This window comes from Podarcis pityusensis (assembly GCF_964106645.2).
Source record: "Podarcis pityusensis genome assembly, chromosome: 1".
Lineage (NCBI taxonomy): Eukaryota > Metazoa > Chordata > Lepidosauria > Squamata > Lacertidae > Podarcis > Podarcis pityusensis.
Window position 1 is genome coordinate 8,179,220 of NC_138028.1, and position 20,532 is coordinate 8,199,751.

The window sequence follows — 20,532 nt, forward strand, 5'->3', positions numbered from 1 at the left end:
ACCCACCCCCAAAAAGTTGTACAGCCAATGGCCTGTTTTTGAGCTAGAGCCGAGTTTCAGCCTTCGTGTTGAAATCCATAGGTTCAGTGTGGCGGGACCTTTGACCAAGCAGCTGAGCAAACTGCATGGGAAGCATTTTTCTGCAATTCATCAAAGAGCTTGTGTGCTACTCAGAGCTCAGCAGCTGTGCAAAAGCAGCCAAAGTGGGAAATTCTGCAATCCTTGAAGGAGCGCACAGCTCAAAGAGGTTGCCTTGGGAGGAAGGGAGATTTAGTAACTCTGCAGCTTGCTTGATCAGGTTTAAAGCCTTTTCCGCAATGGCTCCCCGTTTGTGAAATGCTCTCCCCGGGGAGGTTCGTCTGGCGCCTTCGTTATACACCTTGAGGTGCCAGGCAAAAACGTTCCTCTTTAACCAGACATTTGGTTAACCTCTTTAACCAGGCATTTGGTTGATTGGCATCTGATGCCCTTTTAAAATGAAAACCAGGCTCCAGCGACATCCACAGGAGCAGAACTCCTGGCTTCTCTCTCAAGTCCTTGCCTGCCACCATCCTCTGGCTCAGAATCCCCTGCAGTTCCTCTTCCAGAGGCTATAAGGCAGGCTTCCCCAACCTTGGCCCTCCAGATGTTTTGAGACTACAATTCCTATCATCCCTGACCACTGGTCCTGCTAGTTAGGGATCATGGGAGTTGTAGGCCAAAAACATCTAGAGGGCCAAGTTTGAGGAAGCCTGCTATAAGGCAAGCACCCTCAGCCAGACAGCCGGACAGCATCTCCAGGTAGATGGAGCCTACCACACTTCAGCCTTGATTACCCTCCGTAAGGCTCCAGCTGGCTCCAGCTCCTTGCAGAAACACCTTCTCTTGTAGCTGTCCAAGGTCCTACATGCTGTCTGCTTGTCTGGGGGCTTTGTGACCCAACAACGCCTGCTTCATCTGTGGGCCTCAATTGCCCAGGGTTGCTTTAGGCAAAGTCCCCCTATATTGTCCAGTTAAGGGCATTAAGATCCACGAATGGGGCCTCATTAGCAATGATCGCAGAGGTGGGCTTTCCCCGCTGGGGGCTCTTGCACCATGGAAAGCTCTCCCCGCTGAAATCCGAGGGGCCCCATCAGTATTGGCATTCCGCCGGCTGTGGAAGACACACCTGTTCAGAAAAGCGTTCCCGTGGTCTTCTGACTTGGGAACTGCCTGTTTAGTGGTTAGGCTGTTTTAAGGGGCTTGTTTTGTTGCATCTTTTAACTGGTTGCCTATTTTGGTGTTTTGACGGAATTGTTTCATTTTGTGTTTCAATTATGTGCGTTTCCATTTTTTATCATTGGTTTTATGCTTGTCAACCACTCAGAAACCACTTCGGTAGTTAAACTATGCTGTTGTTGTGTTGTTGTTACACTCTGTAAGCCCTTCTCCCAACCCATGTGACTGGTTGCAACTCAGCCCTTCCTAATAAGGTTTGGCCGTTTTGTGGGCATCCTAAAGTTGCAGGCTGCCTAGCATTTCGTTCTGCTCTGAACTGCTACCTAGGGAGCGCAGGATGCTAACCAGCTCTGTATTCTGACGGTCAGTGGCTGTCCAGAATTCCCCATTCCTAGCTTGAGATGCCAAGGGTTGAACCCTGACTCCTGTTACATTACATGCGAAGTGTGTGCCCTACCATTGAACCACAGCCTTTCCACTGATTGAGCATGATTTCACCACCGCAGAGGAACTGAAAAATCTGGACTCTGCCCAGTTCTGTTCTGATCTTGGTAGTATTTTTGAGATCGCAATTCAGATTTTCCCTTTGCTCCTGCAGCAAATGAAATGTAAATGCAAGCACTGTGTGTATGTGGGATGCTGAACCTTTTTTTGGTTTGTTTGTTTTTAATAGAGAGGACAAATATAAGTGATGGAGTCTTCCCTGGGCAGCAGTGTGTGTGTGTGTGTGTGTGTGTGTGTGTGTGTGTGTGTTTAAAAAGCCATACCTTGTAACATTTGCCAGATACAATTAGGTCCCCTTGCTCTATACATCATGAGTACAATTTTCAACAGAGACTGCAAGGCAAGCGATATGTACAGGATGGTGCTATTGGGTCCAATTTGCTGGCATGGTTTTTCAACCGCTGGGAGTTGAAATTGCTTTAAAATTGCCTTAAGGTGCCTGCTTTATGATAGATGCCTTTAATTGATTTTAATGTTTACTTTGGAACGAATTGTTTTATTATCTTTTCTAAACTGCTTTGAGGGACGTCGTCAAAATGTGGGATAAGGATTCTAGAAACGAACATATTCTTAGTGGATATATTTGTTTATAGCCTCTCTAAAATATCCGCTTCCCTAGCCTCCAGAAAACTCAAACATCTATTGTAGGGAGTATGTCTCTGAATGCCAGTTTCTGGGGTGCCCAAGTGGGGCTCGCAAAGAGGCCCTTCCTTAGTAGTTCCCATATTCATTGGCACCTCCCATTATTGTATCAATTTAATAAAAGCACCTGAATTTATTTGGTGTGGGGTTTTTTTTAGAAGCTGCAAAGGTGAAACTGGGCAATCACGTCCTTAGACTACCGTATTTTTTGCTCTATATAAGACTCACTTTTTCTCTCCTAAAAAGTAAGGGGAAATGTGTGTGCGTCTTATGGAGTGAATGCAGGCTGCGCAGCCATCCCAGAAGCCAGAACAGCAAGAGGGATTGCTGCTTTCACTGCACAGCGATCCCTCTTGCTGTTCTGGCTTCTGAGATTCAGAATATTTTTTTTCTTGTTTTCCTCCTCCAAAAACTAGGTGCATCTTGTGGTCTGGTGCGTCTTATAGAGCGAAAAATACGGTACTTGCTGCCCAAGCCTGAGATGTTCCTTCGCACATGACTCCTCTCCCTTGAGGGAATGTAAAGTTAATCCTGGGTAGATGTGCAAAAATGCTTCTGCTGATCTTGCTCCTTAAACAAGCCTTAAGTCTTATGCCCATCCGGGATCAATAAAATATATAGCAAAATCTCTTCCGCCCCCCTCTCCTCTGCCCTTTGGTAATGCTTTAGGCTTTCCAATTCTCCTAGTCTCCCAGGAAATCTTCTCATTTAACCTTTCTTCCCCCCCCCCCCCCCGGCACAAACCGGCAGATGGGAAGAAGGGGATGTTGGGTCAGGGTCAGGCTAATAGCCTATTGCCTTCGGTGACACTTCCTATGTAGTCAATGAAGCATCCTCTGTTTTCACCCCTTCCTTGCTGATTAACATCCTGTAATCAAAATGAGTAGTCTGCTTTTGGGGGCGGATGAGATCTGGCCTCTGTATAGCCTGGTCCCATTACGTTCCTTGGGGAATTGGAGTGAGAAGCAGAAATTTCCCACTAGATCTATGTTCTTTATAATGTTGGGTGGTTCCAGTATGGTTGGTATACATGTGTGTAGGGGATAAGTTGAGATACAGCACTTGCAATGAACAGCTGAAGTATTGCAGCTGAGTTTAACATCAGCAGTGTTAGAAACTCAGATATATCACCTAGGCGCCAAATGTAAACCAAGGTTAAAGGTAAAGGTAAAAGGACCCCTGACCATTAGGTCCAGTCGTGGCCGACTCTGGGGTTGCGGCGCTCATCTCGCTTTATTGGCCGAGGGAGCCGGCGTACAGCTTCCGGGTCATGTGGCCAGCATGACTAAGCCGCTTCTGGCAAACCAGAGCAGCGCACGGAAACACAGTTTACCTTCCCACCAGAGCGGTACCTATTTATCTACTTGCACTTTGACGTGCTTTCGAACTGCTAGGTTAGCAGGAGCAGGGACCGAGCAACGGGAGCTCAGCCCATCATGGAGATTCGAATCGCCGACCTTCTGATCGGCAAGTCCTAGGCTCTATGGTTTAACCCACAGCGCCACCCGCGTCCCTTGTAAACCAAGGTTACAGCCCCTGAAATGGAATGTCTAGTTGCCATTTTTGAGGAAGATGGCTCTCAAGTCTTATTTTTCAGATGACGGAATGACTATCCCTTCAACATCTGGCTTGTTTAGATGACAACCTTGAACTAGTTTAAGAACTTTGAGAACTTAAATGACGAAAAGTCACTTGATCCAAGGACAGTCCACATATATATTGGCCTATTCTGACCTCTTTTTCTTAATGGTGACACGGACCATTCATCACGTGAGAATATTCTTCGCAGCTGTGAGCAGGGCAGTGGGGTAAGTGAAGACAAGCAACGACAGTTCACTATAATATTGTTCACTACTCCTGCTCAGGCTGCACGGAAATTCCTGAAATTCATTCTGATGGTGCAGATAAAATATAACCGAAATAATTCTATAGCATGTGGTATTAGTGTGTGAAAGCTGTCAAGATCCGATGATCCCCAAGCCTGCACCTCCAGATGGTGGCAATGTCAGATGGTTTCTAAGTACTGTATTTTTTGCTCTATAAGACTTACTTTTTCCCTCCTAAAATGTAAGGGGAAATGTGTGTGCGTCTTATGGAGCGAATGCAGGCTGCGCAGCTATCACAGAAGCCAGAACAGCAAGAGGGATTGCTGCTTTCACTGTGCAATGATCCCTCTTGCTGTTCTGGCTTCTGAGAGTCAGATTTTTTTTCTCTTGTTTTCCTCCTCCAAAAACTAGGTGCGTCTTGTGGTCTGGTGCATCTTATAGAGCGAAAATACGGTAATGTTAAAACAAACAGCTTCCAAGGGAAATCTGCAGAGCTTGAAAAGCGCTACCTCCATTTGAGTGGAAGACCCACTTTTGACAGTCCCTCGCGTGACTTAAGAATCTCTGCCCGTTGTCCCTCCTGAAACTTCATGCTTTGTTGCGTATTCCGCTTCCTTGTGGCAGCACAACAACTTTCCCTCGAACCCCAGTGGCGACTGAATGGCATTCCTTGGCTTGAGCTGTAGGTGTTAAATTTCTTGACAGTTGTGGAAGCCTCTTTCTTACGGTGAATGGATGACTTCAGTCAGCCAAACCAAGTCTTGGCAGGCAGAGATTTTAGTGTGTGCTGGTAAACGAGGCCAGAAATGGAACGGAGATTGGCAGCTATAAACATGTAAGATCCCTGTGGTTACTTGAAGGAGGAGGAGGAATCGCACTTCTGCATTTACTTTCCAAAAGAGACAAAACTTTTCTAGTGAGCAAACTCGCTTCCTTCGCTTGACACTTCTGCTTGGGCCAGCGTAGCACATCGTTCGGTTTTTAATCAAGCGCGCACATTCTCTGCAAGAAGAGTGGAGATATATATCAACTAGGGGAACTGTACTTTTTGCTGCGTACGCTTCCATCTCGCTCTCTTTCTCGACGTGTTTCATTTGGTCTGCCGTGTCGATGTTTCGTGTTTGGTCTGGGGATGCTCTGTGGTTTTGAGAGTTGGGCCAGGCCTGAAGGAAAGAGAGAAGAGCAGGAAACGTTTTATTGCTGAGCTAATTTCTCCTGCCTTTTCCAAATGCGACTCCGTTTCCTGGGGCAGTGGGTGGGTGGAAATGACCAACATCCTTTCATATAGAAATGTAGCATTAAAATATAACTAGATGTGGTCAGCGGGGGGTGTAAAGGGGTTAAGGCAGGGTAATGCAGCCCTGAGACTTCCTTCCCCACCTCCAAACCCCCAGAAAACAAATGAGGTGATAAAGAGGCTTTCAAGTTTTCAATATTGTCTGTGGCAGTGAGCACTTAGGGCTGATTTCCTATTATTTTATTATTTCCTATTAATTCTATTATGGATAAATTCTATTTAGTTGATCAGACACCAAGAAACTGTTGTGAACCGCCCTGGGATGATGATTATGATGATGGAAGAAGAAGAAGAGCTTTAAAAAAATGTTACACTCCTGTTGAACTTACTTGTAGGATCAGTGGCTATTTAGATCCCTATCCCAAGATGGCCCTTTTCATATCACCCCCACTGTCTGCCTCCCCCCAGTAACATCTATGCGAGAGCGGGATTTTCCAATTGTAGAGTTTCCTCTTCCTGCAGTTAATGAACACGAAAAGGTTTTGAGCACTAGCAAATCGGTTTTCTGCTCTGGAATGAGGTGGTTTTGCTCACTCAGGATAATTCAGGATCACTGCTTTCGAAGAGGTCTCAAACATGTCCTGGCTTTCTAGCTACTCAGCTCCCAGCGAAAAGTTTACGATGCTGACCTCTCCGATTCCTCCACTGCAATTAAAATCTTCACCAAGAGCAGCTCCAGCCACTGCTGCCAAGAAATCAGCAGAGAATGTCTCTGTAATTTCCTCTCAGGCTGTCGACTCTTCCTCCTGCCCACAGACTTGCACTCGCAATCGCATAGATGGGTTCACTTAAAGACAAGGAAATGAATGTTGCTGCATTTCTGAACACAGAGATGAGGCAACTGTGGCCTTGCGGGGGCTGCCGGACAACAACCCCCCCCTCACTGACCATGCCAGGTGAGGCTGGTGGGAGTCCATCACCTTCAGAAGGGTCAGAGGTCAGAGGTTCCCCATCACCTCTTGGCCGGAAGACTTTTTTTTTTTTTAAACATCTCTGTTGAAAGGTCAAGAAGTCCATAATTATATGTGCACTAAAGCATTGTGAGACGTAAGTAAAAGAGAGAAAGAGAAACAGAATCCGTGTAGAAAGGAAAATAAAGGGGGGGGGGGCAAAACTGTATAATTTACAAAGTTGTTATTGTACTTCACCAGATCTTAACCTACTACAATATTTGTAAGAATGGATTCCAAATATCCTTGAATTTGTCTATGGCAAGTCTGCATTTATATGCAAGTTGTTGATAACGTTGCAAGCTTGTATAAGTCTTCAATCCAATCATAGAAGGGAGCTGCATTTTTATTTTTCCAATTCATCAGTATCAGTCTTTTTGCTGTGGTAAGGGCACAGAGAGTCCACTCATATTGTCCTTTTGTGAGGTTCCATGTGCTGGGTATATAATTCAAGAGGATATTTTGCTTTGTAAATGTAAGGTTGTTCCGTTGGTGGTTTCAGTTACCTTCTGCCAAAAATCCTTCAATATAGGACAATGAAAAAGCATGTTTTAGAGAAGCATTATCCCTCTTGCATATCCAACAGTTAGATACCTTAGATAGCCCTTTTCTAAAACAAACATAATGGGGTCCAGTATATTCTAAATATTTTGTTGTATGAGCTTCAATTTAATGTTCAGAGACACCCTTGTTATAACAGGCCAAGAGACTTCACCTTTTCCTGTTATGTCTGCTGGGGGAGTTGGGAGCACATCTTCACCTGGGAGGTCTCCACCTTGCAGTCCTTGATCAGTTATGGATGGTCCCCTGAATGGGGACCCTGTTGCAGTGGTGAAGTCTGAGATGAACCAAGAGACGGATCTGCATGCTGACTACAAGTAGATGCTACTTATACCATACATTGGTCCACCAAGCTCAGTATTGTCTACATTGACTAGCAGAGGCGCGTCAGGGTTTCAGGCAAGGGACATTCCCAGCCCTACCTGAAGAAGCCAGGAATTTTACCTGAGACCCTTGGCATGCAAGGCAAATGCTCTACCACTGAGCTATGGCCTTCCCCTAAGTGAATTACCTTGGGCTGCAGAACCTATCTGAAGTACCTGAGTTAACAGGGTGATGCAGCAGCAAAAGAAAGCTAATGCTTGAAAATGTTGTCTATAAGAATAAAAGAAAAGTATTATAAATTAGTTTGGAGATGGTATTTAACACCAGTCAGATTAAATCAAATAAACAAAGAATATTTGGTATTACGTTGGAGGGGATGCCAGGAAACTGAAGACAAAGAGAAGAAGAGTTTGGATTTGATATCCCGCTTTATCACTACCCAAAGGAGTCTTAAAGCGGCTAACAATCTCCTTTCCCTTCCTCCCCCACAACAAACACTCTGTGAGGTGAGTGGGGCTGAGAGACTTCAAAGAAGTGTGACTGGCCCAAGGTCACCCAGCAGCTGCATGTGGAGGAGCGGAGATGCGAACCCGGTTCACCAGATTATGAGTCCACCGCTCTTAACCACTACACCACCACTGGGAATTATATTCACATGTGGTGGGGGTGTAAATATGTAGGATTTTTCTGGCAAAAGGGGTTTAAGGAGATAACAGAAATCACTGGATTAAAGCTGACTGAAAGTCCAGAGGGAACATTATTATCCGTTTACTATGGGGTGGAAGGTTCGCAGGCTATGAAGGACCTGCTCACAAATTTATTGAAAGCTGCACGAATTATGATAGCTAGGAAGTGGAAGGGTCAAGCAGAATATAAAACAGAAGAATGGCATAAAGAGGTGTGGGATATAGCTATTCATGATAAATTAACATGTGCCATTAAGGTAAGACAGGAAATATGCAGGAGAAACGATTTTGAGGAGAGTGTTTGTAGAAGGTGTGTACTGTTAAAATGGAAAGGGCTCAAACCATCGCAACAGGTGCTGAAATTTTGGGAGGTTGGATAGTTATAATGGAATGGTCTCGGTGGTGGGGTGCACATTTTTATTCTTATTACTTTGTCAAAAAAAGAAGAAGAAAAAAAAAGAAAATAAAGCTAATGCTATTCTAGGCTGCATCAAGAGAAGACTTGTGTCAACATCAAGGGAAGTCATGGTCCCACTCTACTTGGTCAAACCACACCTGGAATACTTTTTCTGGTTCTAGGCGCCACAATTTAAGAAGGGTGTTGACAAACTGGAACATGGGCAAAGAAAGGCAACCAAGATGATTGAGGGTCTGGAAACCAAGACCTTGATTGTGGGAGCTGGGTATGTTTAGCCTGGAGAAGAGAAGACTGAGAGGAGATATGAGAACCATTGGCTCCCAGTACGTTTCCGAGCACAATTCAAAGGGTTGGTGCTGACCTTTAAAGAAGAAGAGTTTGGATTTGATATCCTGCCTTTCACTCCCTTTAAGGAGTCTCAAAGCGGCTAACAATCTCCTTTCCCTTCCTCCCCCACAACAAACACTCTGTGAGGTGAGTGGGGCTGAGAGACTTCAAAGAAGTGTGACTGGCCCAAGGTCACCCAGCAGCTGCATGTGGAGGAGCGGAGACGCGAACCCGGTTTCCCAGATTACGAGACTACCGCTCTTAACCACTACACCACACGGCCTCGGTTCAGTATATCTGAAGGAGCGTCTCCACCCCCATCGTTCTACCCGGACACTGAGGTCCAGCGCCGAGGGCCTTCTGGCGGTTTCCTCACTGAGAGAAGCCAAGTTACAGGGAACCAGGCAGAGGGCCTTCTCGGTGGTGGCACCTGCCCTGTGGAACGCCCTCCCACCAGAGGTCAAAAGGAACAACAACTACTAGACTTTTAGACGACATCTGAAGACAGTCCTGTTTAGGGAAGCTTTTAATGTTTGATGCTAAGTTAGTCATGCCCAATAATTTCAACGAGTATAGACTTAGATGTAACTCTCAATGTTTTGGGTTAGGCCCCTGCTTTCCTCACATCCTGATCCTTGGGCTGCGCTCTCTTGGAGCAACACCACAATTAATCCACCGTTTTGCTTGAGCTTGCAACGTGAAAGCAGAGCTGTTTTCTTCTTCTTCCTGTGAACTCGTCGCTCCAGCCCTTGGCTCTTTGCCAGCCGAGTGAACGGTTTTGTCTGTGAGTGACCTAATTCTCCTGCAGTGGATTGTTCAGTGATACCCAGCGCTCAAGGCAGCTGGTGCTCCCCACCCTCTCTGGGGATGGGGAGAAATGACCGTGAATCTGCCAGCTTTTTGTAAGCAGGGATAACTGGTTCACTGGCAGCAAACTTGGTTTTCTTATCACATTCCGCACCTCTCTTTTCCTTACTTCCTAATTTGTAAAAAATTGCCTGTCACTTGGAAGGGTGACTTGAGAAACATGGACCAGGACAGTGAGGCCTACTTAAAACCTGACGTTCCTTTTGACACATGAGCATAGCTTTCTTCATGTTTGGCTCATTTAGGGCAATGCTAGAAACTCAGATATATAAACTAATTGCCAAATGGCACCTTAAAACTAGATTACAGTACTCACAACGGAATGTCTAGGTGCCTTTTTTTTTCCTTCAAGAAAGTTGTTACTATTATTCATTTCATTTCTGTACCGCTTTATATTTTAAAGGAAAAAAATCTCTTTTTTATTATGCTTTATTATAAACACCAACAAAAATCAAAAAGAAAAACCATACATCTACATCAATTGTTACACCAAACACAAAATAAACAAAAGAATAAAATCATATATTCTGACAGTAGATCTTCTTAAAGTACATCTAACTTCCCATCTTCTCCATATTTCATTTAATATTTACAAACTTATTCCCTAAACCTATCTAAAGAAAAAAATCTCAGAGTGGTTCACAACACATTAAAACATCAAATGAAACAATTTAGAAAGAAATTCAAGCTTCCAGGAAGATGTTTCAGAGCCTTCTCTAAGTGACATTTGGCTATATTTATTTACCTACCTCATTTATAGAGCTGCCCCATAGCAGGAGGACTCTAGGAAGCTGTTGTGGTGTAGTGGTTAGAGTGTCGGACTAGGACCTGGAGATCAGGGTTCAAATCCCCACTCAGTCATGAAGCTCACTGGGGTGACCTCAGAGTCATTCGCAGCCTCCTAACCTACCGTACCTCACAGGGTCGTTGTAGGGATTAACTGAGGAAGAGGGTGAACCATGTACTCCTTGGAGGAAAAGTTGGGAGATAAATGCAACAAATAAGGTCTTCTGCTTGCCTGCTTAAGAAAGCTGGAGGGGCCAGCCAGATGGAGAGGTCAGTTGCCAGCCTGGCATTCAGAGATCTGCGTGTGGTTGCAAAGTTGCCAGTTGCAAAGTACACCTGGGGGATTTCTAATGCTGATTTAGGGGCAGTTAACATGCAGCCCCCCCAAATGTCCAAAGGCTTGTGGGCTTCTCATAGTCATCTGGTTGGCTACTCTCCGCAAAGGATGCTGGACAGGAAGGGAATGAGTTCCTTGATTTAAAATAGGTTGCCCATTTCTGCTGTGTACACGAAAGAATGATCTTAAGCTCGTAATTTTCTTGTCACTCAAGTAGCATTTTTCTGCAAGAGAATAAACTCTTCCCCATTTAGTACCTCTTTTAAAAAATGTCACGTCTCATGAGTTTCCAGTTATAATCTGAACTATTTGTGTAACTTTTATCAGCGAGTTTCAGGAGGGTGGATCATTGTGTACCAAATCATCTGTCTCGGGAGCAGCTGTGAGTTGCTTGGGGTAATGCAAAACCAGTGTTGTGTTTTCTGACCTGGTTCCCTTTGTCTCTTTGTTTCAGGACCAAGAAGAAAACAAAGGAGCCACGAGCTGGCCAGAGTTCTACATTGATCAGCTTAACTCCATGGCTGCTGTAAGTGGAGGATTGAGAAATCTGCTTTCTGGCTTCTTTAAACAGAAGAATGGTTCTGAGAACTAAAACCAGGGCTGTGTTGCAGGAACCCTAAAAAGTGGTTGATCTTAGCGATGGTTAGTGAAAGCAAGCCAGCTTCATAAACCGTGGGTTGAAGTTTGGCACTGTTTCAACTAAACATAGTTTAGCCAAATCACAACCTTCTAGGTTTGGACTCTGTTAATCAGAACATAAGTCAGACCTTCTGAACTCACTTTCTGTGCTACACAGTGGGGAGACTTTGAGTCCACGTAGCCTTGGGTTCATTCTCATAACACAAAACTATGGTTTAGCACAGGCATAGTCAATGTGGTGCCCTCCAGGGGTTGACACCAACTCTATTAGTATTAGTATTATTATAGCCTGCCCACTCTGTGCACATATAACGCATACTGGGAGCCAGTGTAGGCCTTTCAAGACCGGTGTTATATGGTCTCTGCGGCCGCTCCCAGTCACCAGTCTAGCTGCCGCATTCTGGATTAGTTGTAGTTTCTGGGTCACCTTCAAAGGTAGCCCCACATAGAGCACACTGCAGTAGTCCAAGCGGCAGATAACCAGAGCATGTACCACTCTGGCAAGGCAGTCTGCGGGCAGGTACGGTCTCAGCTGGAGTACCAGATGGAGCTGGTAAGACAGCTGCCCTGGACACAGAACTGACCTGCGCCTCCAAAGGGTGGGCTTATAGAAGGGACCCTGAAGTTGGAAGGGATCCTGATGATCCCCTAGTCCAACCCCCTGCAATGCAGGCATATGGAGTTGTCTCATTTGGGGATCAAACCTGCAACCGTGTCATTAAGAGCACCACGCTCTAACCAGATGAGCTATCCAGGTGTGCTATAACATGGAAAGAAATAGGTAAACAAAAACGGCAGCTTCCCTGGCAGGCGTTGGGAAAGGGCTGCACATATCCAGGGCTCCCAGACCCCCCACAATCCCCCCACAGGTCACAGCTCCTGCTCTGGCCCTTGTCAAGGGATCTGCAGATGCTGCGGTTGCAAAAAAAAAGAAGCCGCCTCTATTCGCCCTCAGTAAGAATTCCAGCCCCCTCTGCTTGCTCCTGTTGGCGTAACGAGGCAACATTGCCCAAAGGGCCTATAAATCAGCTCACTTAAAAGACAAGCCAGGTCTGTTTTCTTTGATCAAGGGGCTCTTGTTGAAGTCATTAGAGAGTTTGTAGAAACAAATCTTCCCCGCGTTTGCAAACACACACGTGGCATGATGCCACCGCAGTTGCTTGGACAGCTGCAGGCAGAGCGTCGCTTGACGTCTCCCGCGCAACCTTCACCTCTGCTGTATCTGATCAGTCCGGCCTCCTCTCTCTCTTTCTCTCTGGCCGTAGCAGGCTAAGCCAAATGCCACCCACAGCTCGTGGCACCCATAAGCCCCTGAGAGTGCAGGAGAGAGCTCCCTACGGAGCAAGCTCCAAGCGGAAAGACCTGCAGAAAAGTCTGATCTGCACAGAAGCAGAAATGAATTGGGAAACGGAGCCGCTGGACGAAAAACGTTGCACACAGAGGGCCTTCATTAGGGATGTGAGCTTGCGATTCTGCAGAAGAGATGTTATCTCGGTGGACGTTATTAAAAAGCAAGCTTTTCGTCCTTATAGCAACCAACCCATTCTTGAAAGTGGGCAGCTTGGGATGTGTGGCTTAACCAGGGATAGCCAACGTGGAACTCACCTGATTTTACTAGACTAAAACTACCCAGCTCTACCTCTCCTTTAAATCAGAACCAGTGAGAGTGGTGAATGCCCAATTTGAGTGTCTGGAGGAGGTCGGTAAATGGATGATAGTTAACGGATTGAGATTGAATCACGACAACACAGAAGTACTGTTTCTGGGGGACTCCCTAGTCCAAGATGGAGTAACTGTGCCCCTGAAGGACCAGGTGCTCAGCCTGGGAGTCATTTTGGACTCACAGATATCCAGGGCAGCTGTACCAGCTCCACCTGGTACTCCAGCTGAGACCCTACCTGCCTGGGCACTGTCTCACCAAAGTGGTGCATGCCCTGGTTATCTCCTGCTTGGACTACTGCAATGCACTCTATGTGGGGCTACCTCTGAAGGTGACTTGGAAACTACAACTAATCTGGAGTGAGGCAGCTAGAATGGTGACTGGGAGTGCCTGCCAGGACCATTTAACACCAGTCCTAAAGGATCTACACTCGCTCCTGATATGTTTCCAAGCACAATTCAAAGTGTCGGTGCAGACCTTTAAAGCCCCAAACAGCCTCAGTCCAGTATCCCTGAAGGAGCGTCTCCACCCGGACACTGAGGTCCAGCTCCGAGGGCCTTCTGCCAGTTCCCTCACTGCAAGCAGTGAGGTTACAGGGAACCAGGCAGAGGGCCTTCTCGGTGATGGCGCCTGCCCTGTGGAACGCCCTCCCTTCAGATGTCAAGGAAATAAACAACTATCTGACTTTTAGAAGACATCTGATGGCAGCCCTGTTTAGGGAAGTTTTTAATGTTTAATGTTTTATTGTGCTTTCAATAAAGTGGCACCTTGGTTTAAGAACAGCTTAGTTTATGAACAACTTGGATTAAGAACGCCACAAACCCCGGAAGTAGGTGTTTTGGTTTGTGAACTTTGCCTTGGAAGCAGAACATGTTCCGCTTCCTGTTGGGTGTGTTCCATTTGCAAATTGAATCCCCCACTGCTATGGGAAAGCACACCTTGGTTTAAGAATGCTTTGGTTTAAGAACAGACTTCCAGAACAGATTAAGTTCGTAAACCAAGGTACCACTCTATTCTGTTGGGAGCCCCCCAGAGTGGCTGGGGAAATCCTGAGGGCTACTGCCATGTGAACAGGTACTGAGCCAAACAGAACAATGGTCTTACTTAGAATCATAGAACTGTTGAGTTGGAAGGGACCCTGGGGGTCATCTAGTCCAACCCCCTGCAATGCATGGGGTCCAGCTTTCTATGTTACTAGCTCATTCGGCAAAGGACCCTAGCTTAGTAAAAAGAACAGCTGTTTTCCATGCAGACGGTCCCGGGTTCAATTCTCAGCATCCTCAGGTAGGGAAGGTCTGAAATCCTGGAGAGCTGCTGCCAGTCAGTGTTGACAATATTGACCCAATGGTCTGATTCGGTATGTGCTCCTACTGATCCCAGGACAAGCTACGACAGAGTTATCAACCCCTCCAATACAGAGCAGCACTAAAATATTACAAATAAAAACATTAAAAAAACATGAACCACGTTTCTAAAGGGGGAAAAACCTGGGGTAGTCCTCTTTCAGACAAATGAGTTGATTCTCATTGAAATCAGAGGCAGCTTGAAAGCTTTCTACCTTCCTTTTGCTGATCTCTCCAAATCATTTTGGATGCAAGCAGTCTCGACTGTGGGCCACCAAACTTGTGAAACATATGAATGTGTGTGTGATTTTTCTTCACTTGTGGTGAGATCTAGCGTTCTGGACATAGCTTCAGATTTTCAGCTTCTCAGATGTGGGCACTTCTCTGCTGGAACCATAAAATGCCTTGCAAATGTTCAGTGTCCCCATTGCACATAAAACACTTCAGCTCCACTTAAGAGGAAAAACCTTATCCCCTTGGATTTTTACGGTGAATTGCTGCCATGAAAGGATGACATCATTGGTTAAACATTTCTGCAGGGCAGCTTCCTCCCTTAACATCCCGGTGACAGCTGTCCGATTGCATCACCGCCTCCAAGACGGCTTTAGAGGAAATGTTAACAACTTTTTACACAAACACACACACACACGCACACACACACAGGATCTACCCATCCCAGTTTCATTATGCACAGACGGCTGGACCTCTTCTCTTGCTGGCACTGTGAAACCAAATCCATGTGTCTACTGGGACAGGAGAGATGATAAGGATTTGGTGGGTTTTCTGTTCTCTCACGGAAATCTCTCACGGAAGAAATGGAGGCAGTGAGAGATTTTACTTTCTTGGGCTCCATGATCACTGCAGATGGTGACAGCAGCCACGAAATTAAAAGACGCCTGCTCCTTGGGAGAAAAGCAATGACAAACCTAGACAGCATCTTAAAAAACAGAGATATTACCTGGCCAACAAAGGTCCGTATAGTTAAAGCCATGGTTTTCCCAGTAGTGATGTATGGAAGTGAGAGCTGGACCATAAAGAAGGCTGATCGCCGAAGAATAGATGCTTTTGAATTATGGTGCTGGAGGAGACTCTGGAGAGTCCCATGGACTGCAAGAAGATCAAACCTATCCATTCTGAAGGAAATCAACCCTGAGTGCTCACTGGAAGGACAGATCCTGAAGCTGAGGCTCCAATACTTTGGCCACCTCATGAGAAGAGAAGACACCCTGGAAAAGACCCTGATGTTGGGAAAGATGGAGGGCACAAGAAGAAGGGGACGACAGAGGACGAGATGGTTGGATAGTGTTCTCGAAGCTACCAGCATGAATTTGACTAAACTGCGGGAGGCAGTGGAAGACAGGAGTGCCTGGCGTGTTCTGGTCCATGGGGTCATGAAGAGTTGGACACGCCTGAACAACTAAACAACAAGCTGTTCACCTGGCCCACCCACTCAGCATATGGGAAGAGACGGTAGCTCATTGGTGCAGGATTGGCACACAGAATGTCCCAGTTTTAATCCCCAGCATATCTGGTTGTTTGTTTGTTGTTTGTTTGTTTGTTTGTTTGTTTGTTTGTTTTTAAAAAAAGAAGGTTTGGGAAGCAGGAGGCAGGGAAGATATATCCTCCATCCCGACCAGACTTATTTCTGCACACCATTTGCCGAACAGAGAGAAAAATGAGAAAAAGCAGTGACTATAGCAAAAGGCAGTAACTTCCTGACTCCCCTTCCACAGTGCAGTCTGTTATCATCTCAGGAATGTGGGGAACGTCCTTGACGATTCCAGGAGAAGAAAACCACACGTGCGCTAGGGTTCAACCACCTCACAGTCAAGAGCTGCGTTCAGTGCTGGAGGAAGAGGCAGCTCAGTAATGCCGGGACAAACCCTGAGGCGGGTGGATAATTCAGCTTCAAGAGGGCCTTTAAGCAGGGTCTCCCAACTGAGTGTGGGGAAGGCCAGTTAATACTCATGGAAAACTAGAATCGTAGAGTTGGAAGGGACCCCGGAGGGTCATCTAGTCCAACCCCCAGCAATGCAGGATTTTTTTTTGGCCGAACGAGGGGCTCAAACCCACAGCCATGAGATTAAGAGTCTTGTACCTTACAAACTGAGCTATAAAAGCAGGAAAACATTTTGGGATCAGAAGTCACAGTCTGAAGGGCAGAAAGTGCTGCCAGCCAGTGTAGGCTAAGCTAGGTAGACCCAGTGGTGCAGGGCATCTTTTTAGGGAAAGGACTGTATAGCTCAGTGGGTAGAGCATCTGCTTTGCATGCAGAAGGTCCCAGGTTCAATCCCTGGCATCTCCAAGTAGGGCTGGGAACCCTGGAGAGTCGCTTTCAGTCTGAGCAGACAGTACTGAGCTAGGTTGACCCGTGGGTCTGACTTCCTCTGTGCAAACAGGCAGCTTTTTCCACCCCCCAAAAAAGAGGGAGGGAAAGAAGAGGCTGAGTAAACATTAGAAAGGGATTCCTTTCTTAGATGTCCCTGGCAATGGAGCAAAGGCTTGGAGGCCGCTTATAGAATCCTTCCTTGGACTCTTCCACTTGCCACGGGCACAAGATAATGTGCTGTTGATTAGATCACTTATGAAACTGTCTGATGTTGAAGTGCTTTTTGCAGAATGCCTGGGCAGCTTTGAATATCAGCGGGTGGTGTGTGTTTGTGTTTGGTAGCTTGGCAATGCCACCAGGAGCTCCTCTTTGCAGTGTCCCCTTTAAAGCAAACATGGGACGCAGATGACAAAGTCAGGAGGGAGCGGGGCCACTGCGGCTAGAGATTCCATGTTGTTGCATGCCACCCTGACCTCCGAGCGGTGCAAGATTCCAGGGGTTCCAGGAGCTCCCCTAGGGCTTGTTTCCTTTTGCAAAGGAGGCACAGCAGAGACTGCGGTCTCTTTAGGATATAGATGTGGTTTATTTCCACATATATGCAACCTGAGCATACGATGGAGGGGTTCACAACATCAAAGGGTCTTGCTTCTCCCTTGGACTCTAGCAGAAATCAAACATCCTTATTTGCCCCTCTGGCTTTTGAGCCTGCAACTTTTTACTTCTAGGTCACATTACACACACTCTTCAACTCTAAACTCTGGCTTTTGTCCGTCTCACTATCTGTGAGCTGGAGGAGGGGACTCACCCATTGGTCTTCTGGGACAGAGCCCCCTCTCTTTTGCTCTCTTAATGGCCCATCACCTCTCCTTCTTTTTCTTAATGGCCCTTCGCCCAGGCGATCACCTCCTGAGGAAGTTAGCCTGGCTTATTTTATAACACTTGCTAGGTGAAATATACTCAGAGTCAAGCATGGATTTCATGCTCTTTATTCAGCTCATAGTGGTAAGGAGGAATGGAAGTTCCCCCAGAGTGTCTGCCTTATATACATTATTTACACAATGGACCCCATGTGATTGGCTAATTCTGGGATTCTCCTGCAGGCCAATGAGGTTGCGGATTCCCTTCCACCTGGAACTGGATTGGGTGGCTCCTGTGGACCAATCAGACTGCTGCATTCTGGATCCTATTATTTTAGGACCAATCAGACTGCTGCATTTTGGACCCTATTCAACTCAGTACATAGCACTAGGATTATAAGGATTAAAAGTCTGGCACCCACAAACTCATGCCACTATAAAGAGTGTGTTGGGTAGAGTTTTCCAAAAGGCATGTTTTGGAGACAGGGACAGAGAGGAAGTTATCCTGAATCAGACCACTGGCCTGTCTAGCAACACATTGTCTATAGCAGGGGTGGGGTACATTTGCCCCTTCAGACTCCAACTCCCATCAGCCCCAGCCATAATAGCCTGTGATCAGGAACGATGGGGATTGTTGTCCAATGGAATCCAGGAGGTCTCAGTTTCCCCAGCCATGGTTTACACTGAGGGTGACTCTCCAGGGTTTCAGGAAGAGGTCTGTTGTCAGTGTTAGAAATTAGCCAGGCGCCAGGTGCATTTTGCAACTGGCATGGGTCCAATTGCAACCATGTGGAGATTTCTGAATGTCAGGTTGGGGAAAATGTCACTTAGAGAAGGATTTTCCTTGAAAGTTGAATTTCAGGACATGGTTTGGCACAGAGAATTAAGCATCCTGTTGCATTTGTGCAAATCCACATGCGTCTGTTGAAATTTTGCAAAATGTCTTGAGATTCAGTTTGGGAAATTTATGAGCCATCCATGCTCTCCCAAAACTGGAAATCTCACAAAACCTCCTTTCCTCCCCATGAAATTGTAAAAAGTTGAAACACGTGTCTCTGAACTGTATTCACTTTTCCTAAACTAGATGTAGGAACCCCGTTGTTCTGTCTTTGTTCGCCATGGATTTTGATCTGTCCATTACCATACACTTTTGAGTCTTACAGGGCAATCCTGCGTATGTTTACTCAGAAATCAATCCCATTGAATTAGATGGAGTTTATTCCTAAGTGTGCACAGGATTGCAACCTTAGTTATCAGTTGCTATTCTCCTGTGTCCATTTAGACTCATGTACTGGGCACAATAGAAGCCATTTGGGCTATAAGCAGGCACAATGCTAATAATGCTATATTGCTAAATGAAATTAAATATGGCCTAATTGCTAGTGTGCCGTTAAATGCTTCTCTGCCCTTCCTCCTTGTCCTTTGTGATTTCTCTTCTGTTTCATTAGCATTAACTTCCTACAGAATCGGTTGCTGTGGGGCTGAATATTTTTCAGCTCAGTATGAATTGTTGCATATTAAACAGGGTGTCACAAAGCAATGGAAATGCAAGCATATGAATCTGCTTTTATATCAAGCCTGCACAGACTTTAGGCTCACAGGATCTACTTGCTCCACCACCACCTGCCTATGAGGTCCACCAATCAGAGCCTGGTGCAAACCAGTGACTTGCAGTGGTGGAGCAACATACTCCTGGAAGTAAAGAATCGGGGCCCTCTGTGCACCTGCTTAGCTTAGGAATCAGTGCTAGAACTGAGCTCCCAGTCCCGTCACACAAAAATCCACTTCTGGTTTTCCCCCCAAGCTTTCTTAAATTAGTAGTGTAATTTACAGGGCAGCGGAGTCTTTTTTTGTTATTAGTGTTACTAAACAATTGGGAGTCTGCCTCTTCGCTGATCTACTTCGTGTTGTGCTGGGATTCTAGATTCGGGTAAGTAGCCGTATTGGTCTGACGCAGTCAAAATAATAATAATAAAAATAGTCTAGTAGCACCTTAGAGACCAACCAAGTTTGTTCTAGGTATAAACTTTCGTGTGCATGCCCACTTCTTCAGATACACACTGAAACAGTAGTCACCAGACCCTTATATATGCTGGGAGGCTGGGGTTGTGTTTTGCTGGGATGTTCATGTTTATTGTGTATTCTGGCTTCCGTGCAAAATGCGGTATGTAAATAAGCTGGCTGTGCCTAACTTATTTCTTGCGGTGATTTTCTTTTTACCTTTTGCAGAGAAAATCGTTGATTGCTTTGGAAAAAGAAGATGAAGAAGAGCGCAGCAAAACCATAGAGAGTTTGAAGACGGCGCTGAGGACCAAACCAATGAGGCAAATGATTTTCCTTGCTTTGCTGCCCCAACTTCTTGCTTTCCTATTGGTTCTCTAGCGAAAGGGTTCCTGGATTGATTCTCTAGCCAAATAACTCTTAATGTTAATCTCCATAAGGTTCTGGTCAGTCATTGCTAAGCTTGCCGAAAGGAGCTGAGTAGATATCACTAGAACCAGAGACAGATGTTACTGGGTTCCTTTTTTTCTGGAATAAAAAGTGCCGGGACTCACCTCCACACTTGCCAACCCAAACGCTGCCGACGCTGCCATCTTGAAGCAAAAACCATGCGACAAGATGCTGGCTGCACCATCTTATAGGGAGCTGTGCCTCTTGTTCAGAGTGATAGACTCACTCTGACCCTGGAGGTTCCACTGAGCCGTCGTCGCTAGTAGCCTCAGCCTCTCCTGGCGAAGGTGTTTCCCCGGGGGGTGTCCATGTCAAGCCCACCCACCTGCCTATGCACGCCTCCCATTCTCTCTTCGTCCCCCGCCAGCCCCATTTCCATGAGGGTGGTACTCGAGGCTCAGAATTGCAGTGACCTCTCTGTCATAGAATTCTACTCAATATTGATCCAGAGCAGAACTCCAATGTGTAGTTAGCAGAGTAAAAACTTAAACACATTGCAGGATTCCCCAAAAATAGACCAGAGGCAATTGT

At 46.0% G+C, this 20,532-nt stretch overlaps 1 protein-coding gene across 2 annotated transcripts in view; it reads left to right on the plus strand.

Moving 5' to 3' along the window:
- The window catches only part of DAAM1 (dishevelled associated activator of morphogenesis 1), a 176,550-nt gene that overhangs the window by 96,098 nt on the left and 59,920 nt on the right, over positions 1-20,532 (plus strand). For both annotated transcript variants that reach the window (XM_081015552.1, XM_081015553.1), the window contains exons 4-5: positions 11,177-11,248; positions 19,780-19,874. In XM_081015552.1, the coding sequence (XP_080871678.1) occupies positions 11,177-11,248; positions 19,780-19,874 (167 nt within the window). The remainder of the gene's footprint in view (positions 1-11,176; positions 11,249-19,779; positions 19,875-20,532) is intronic.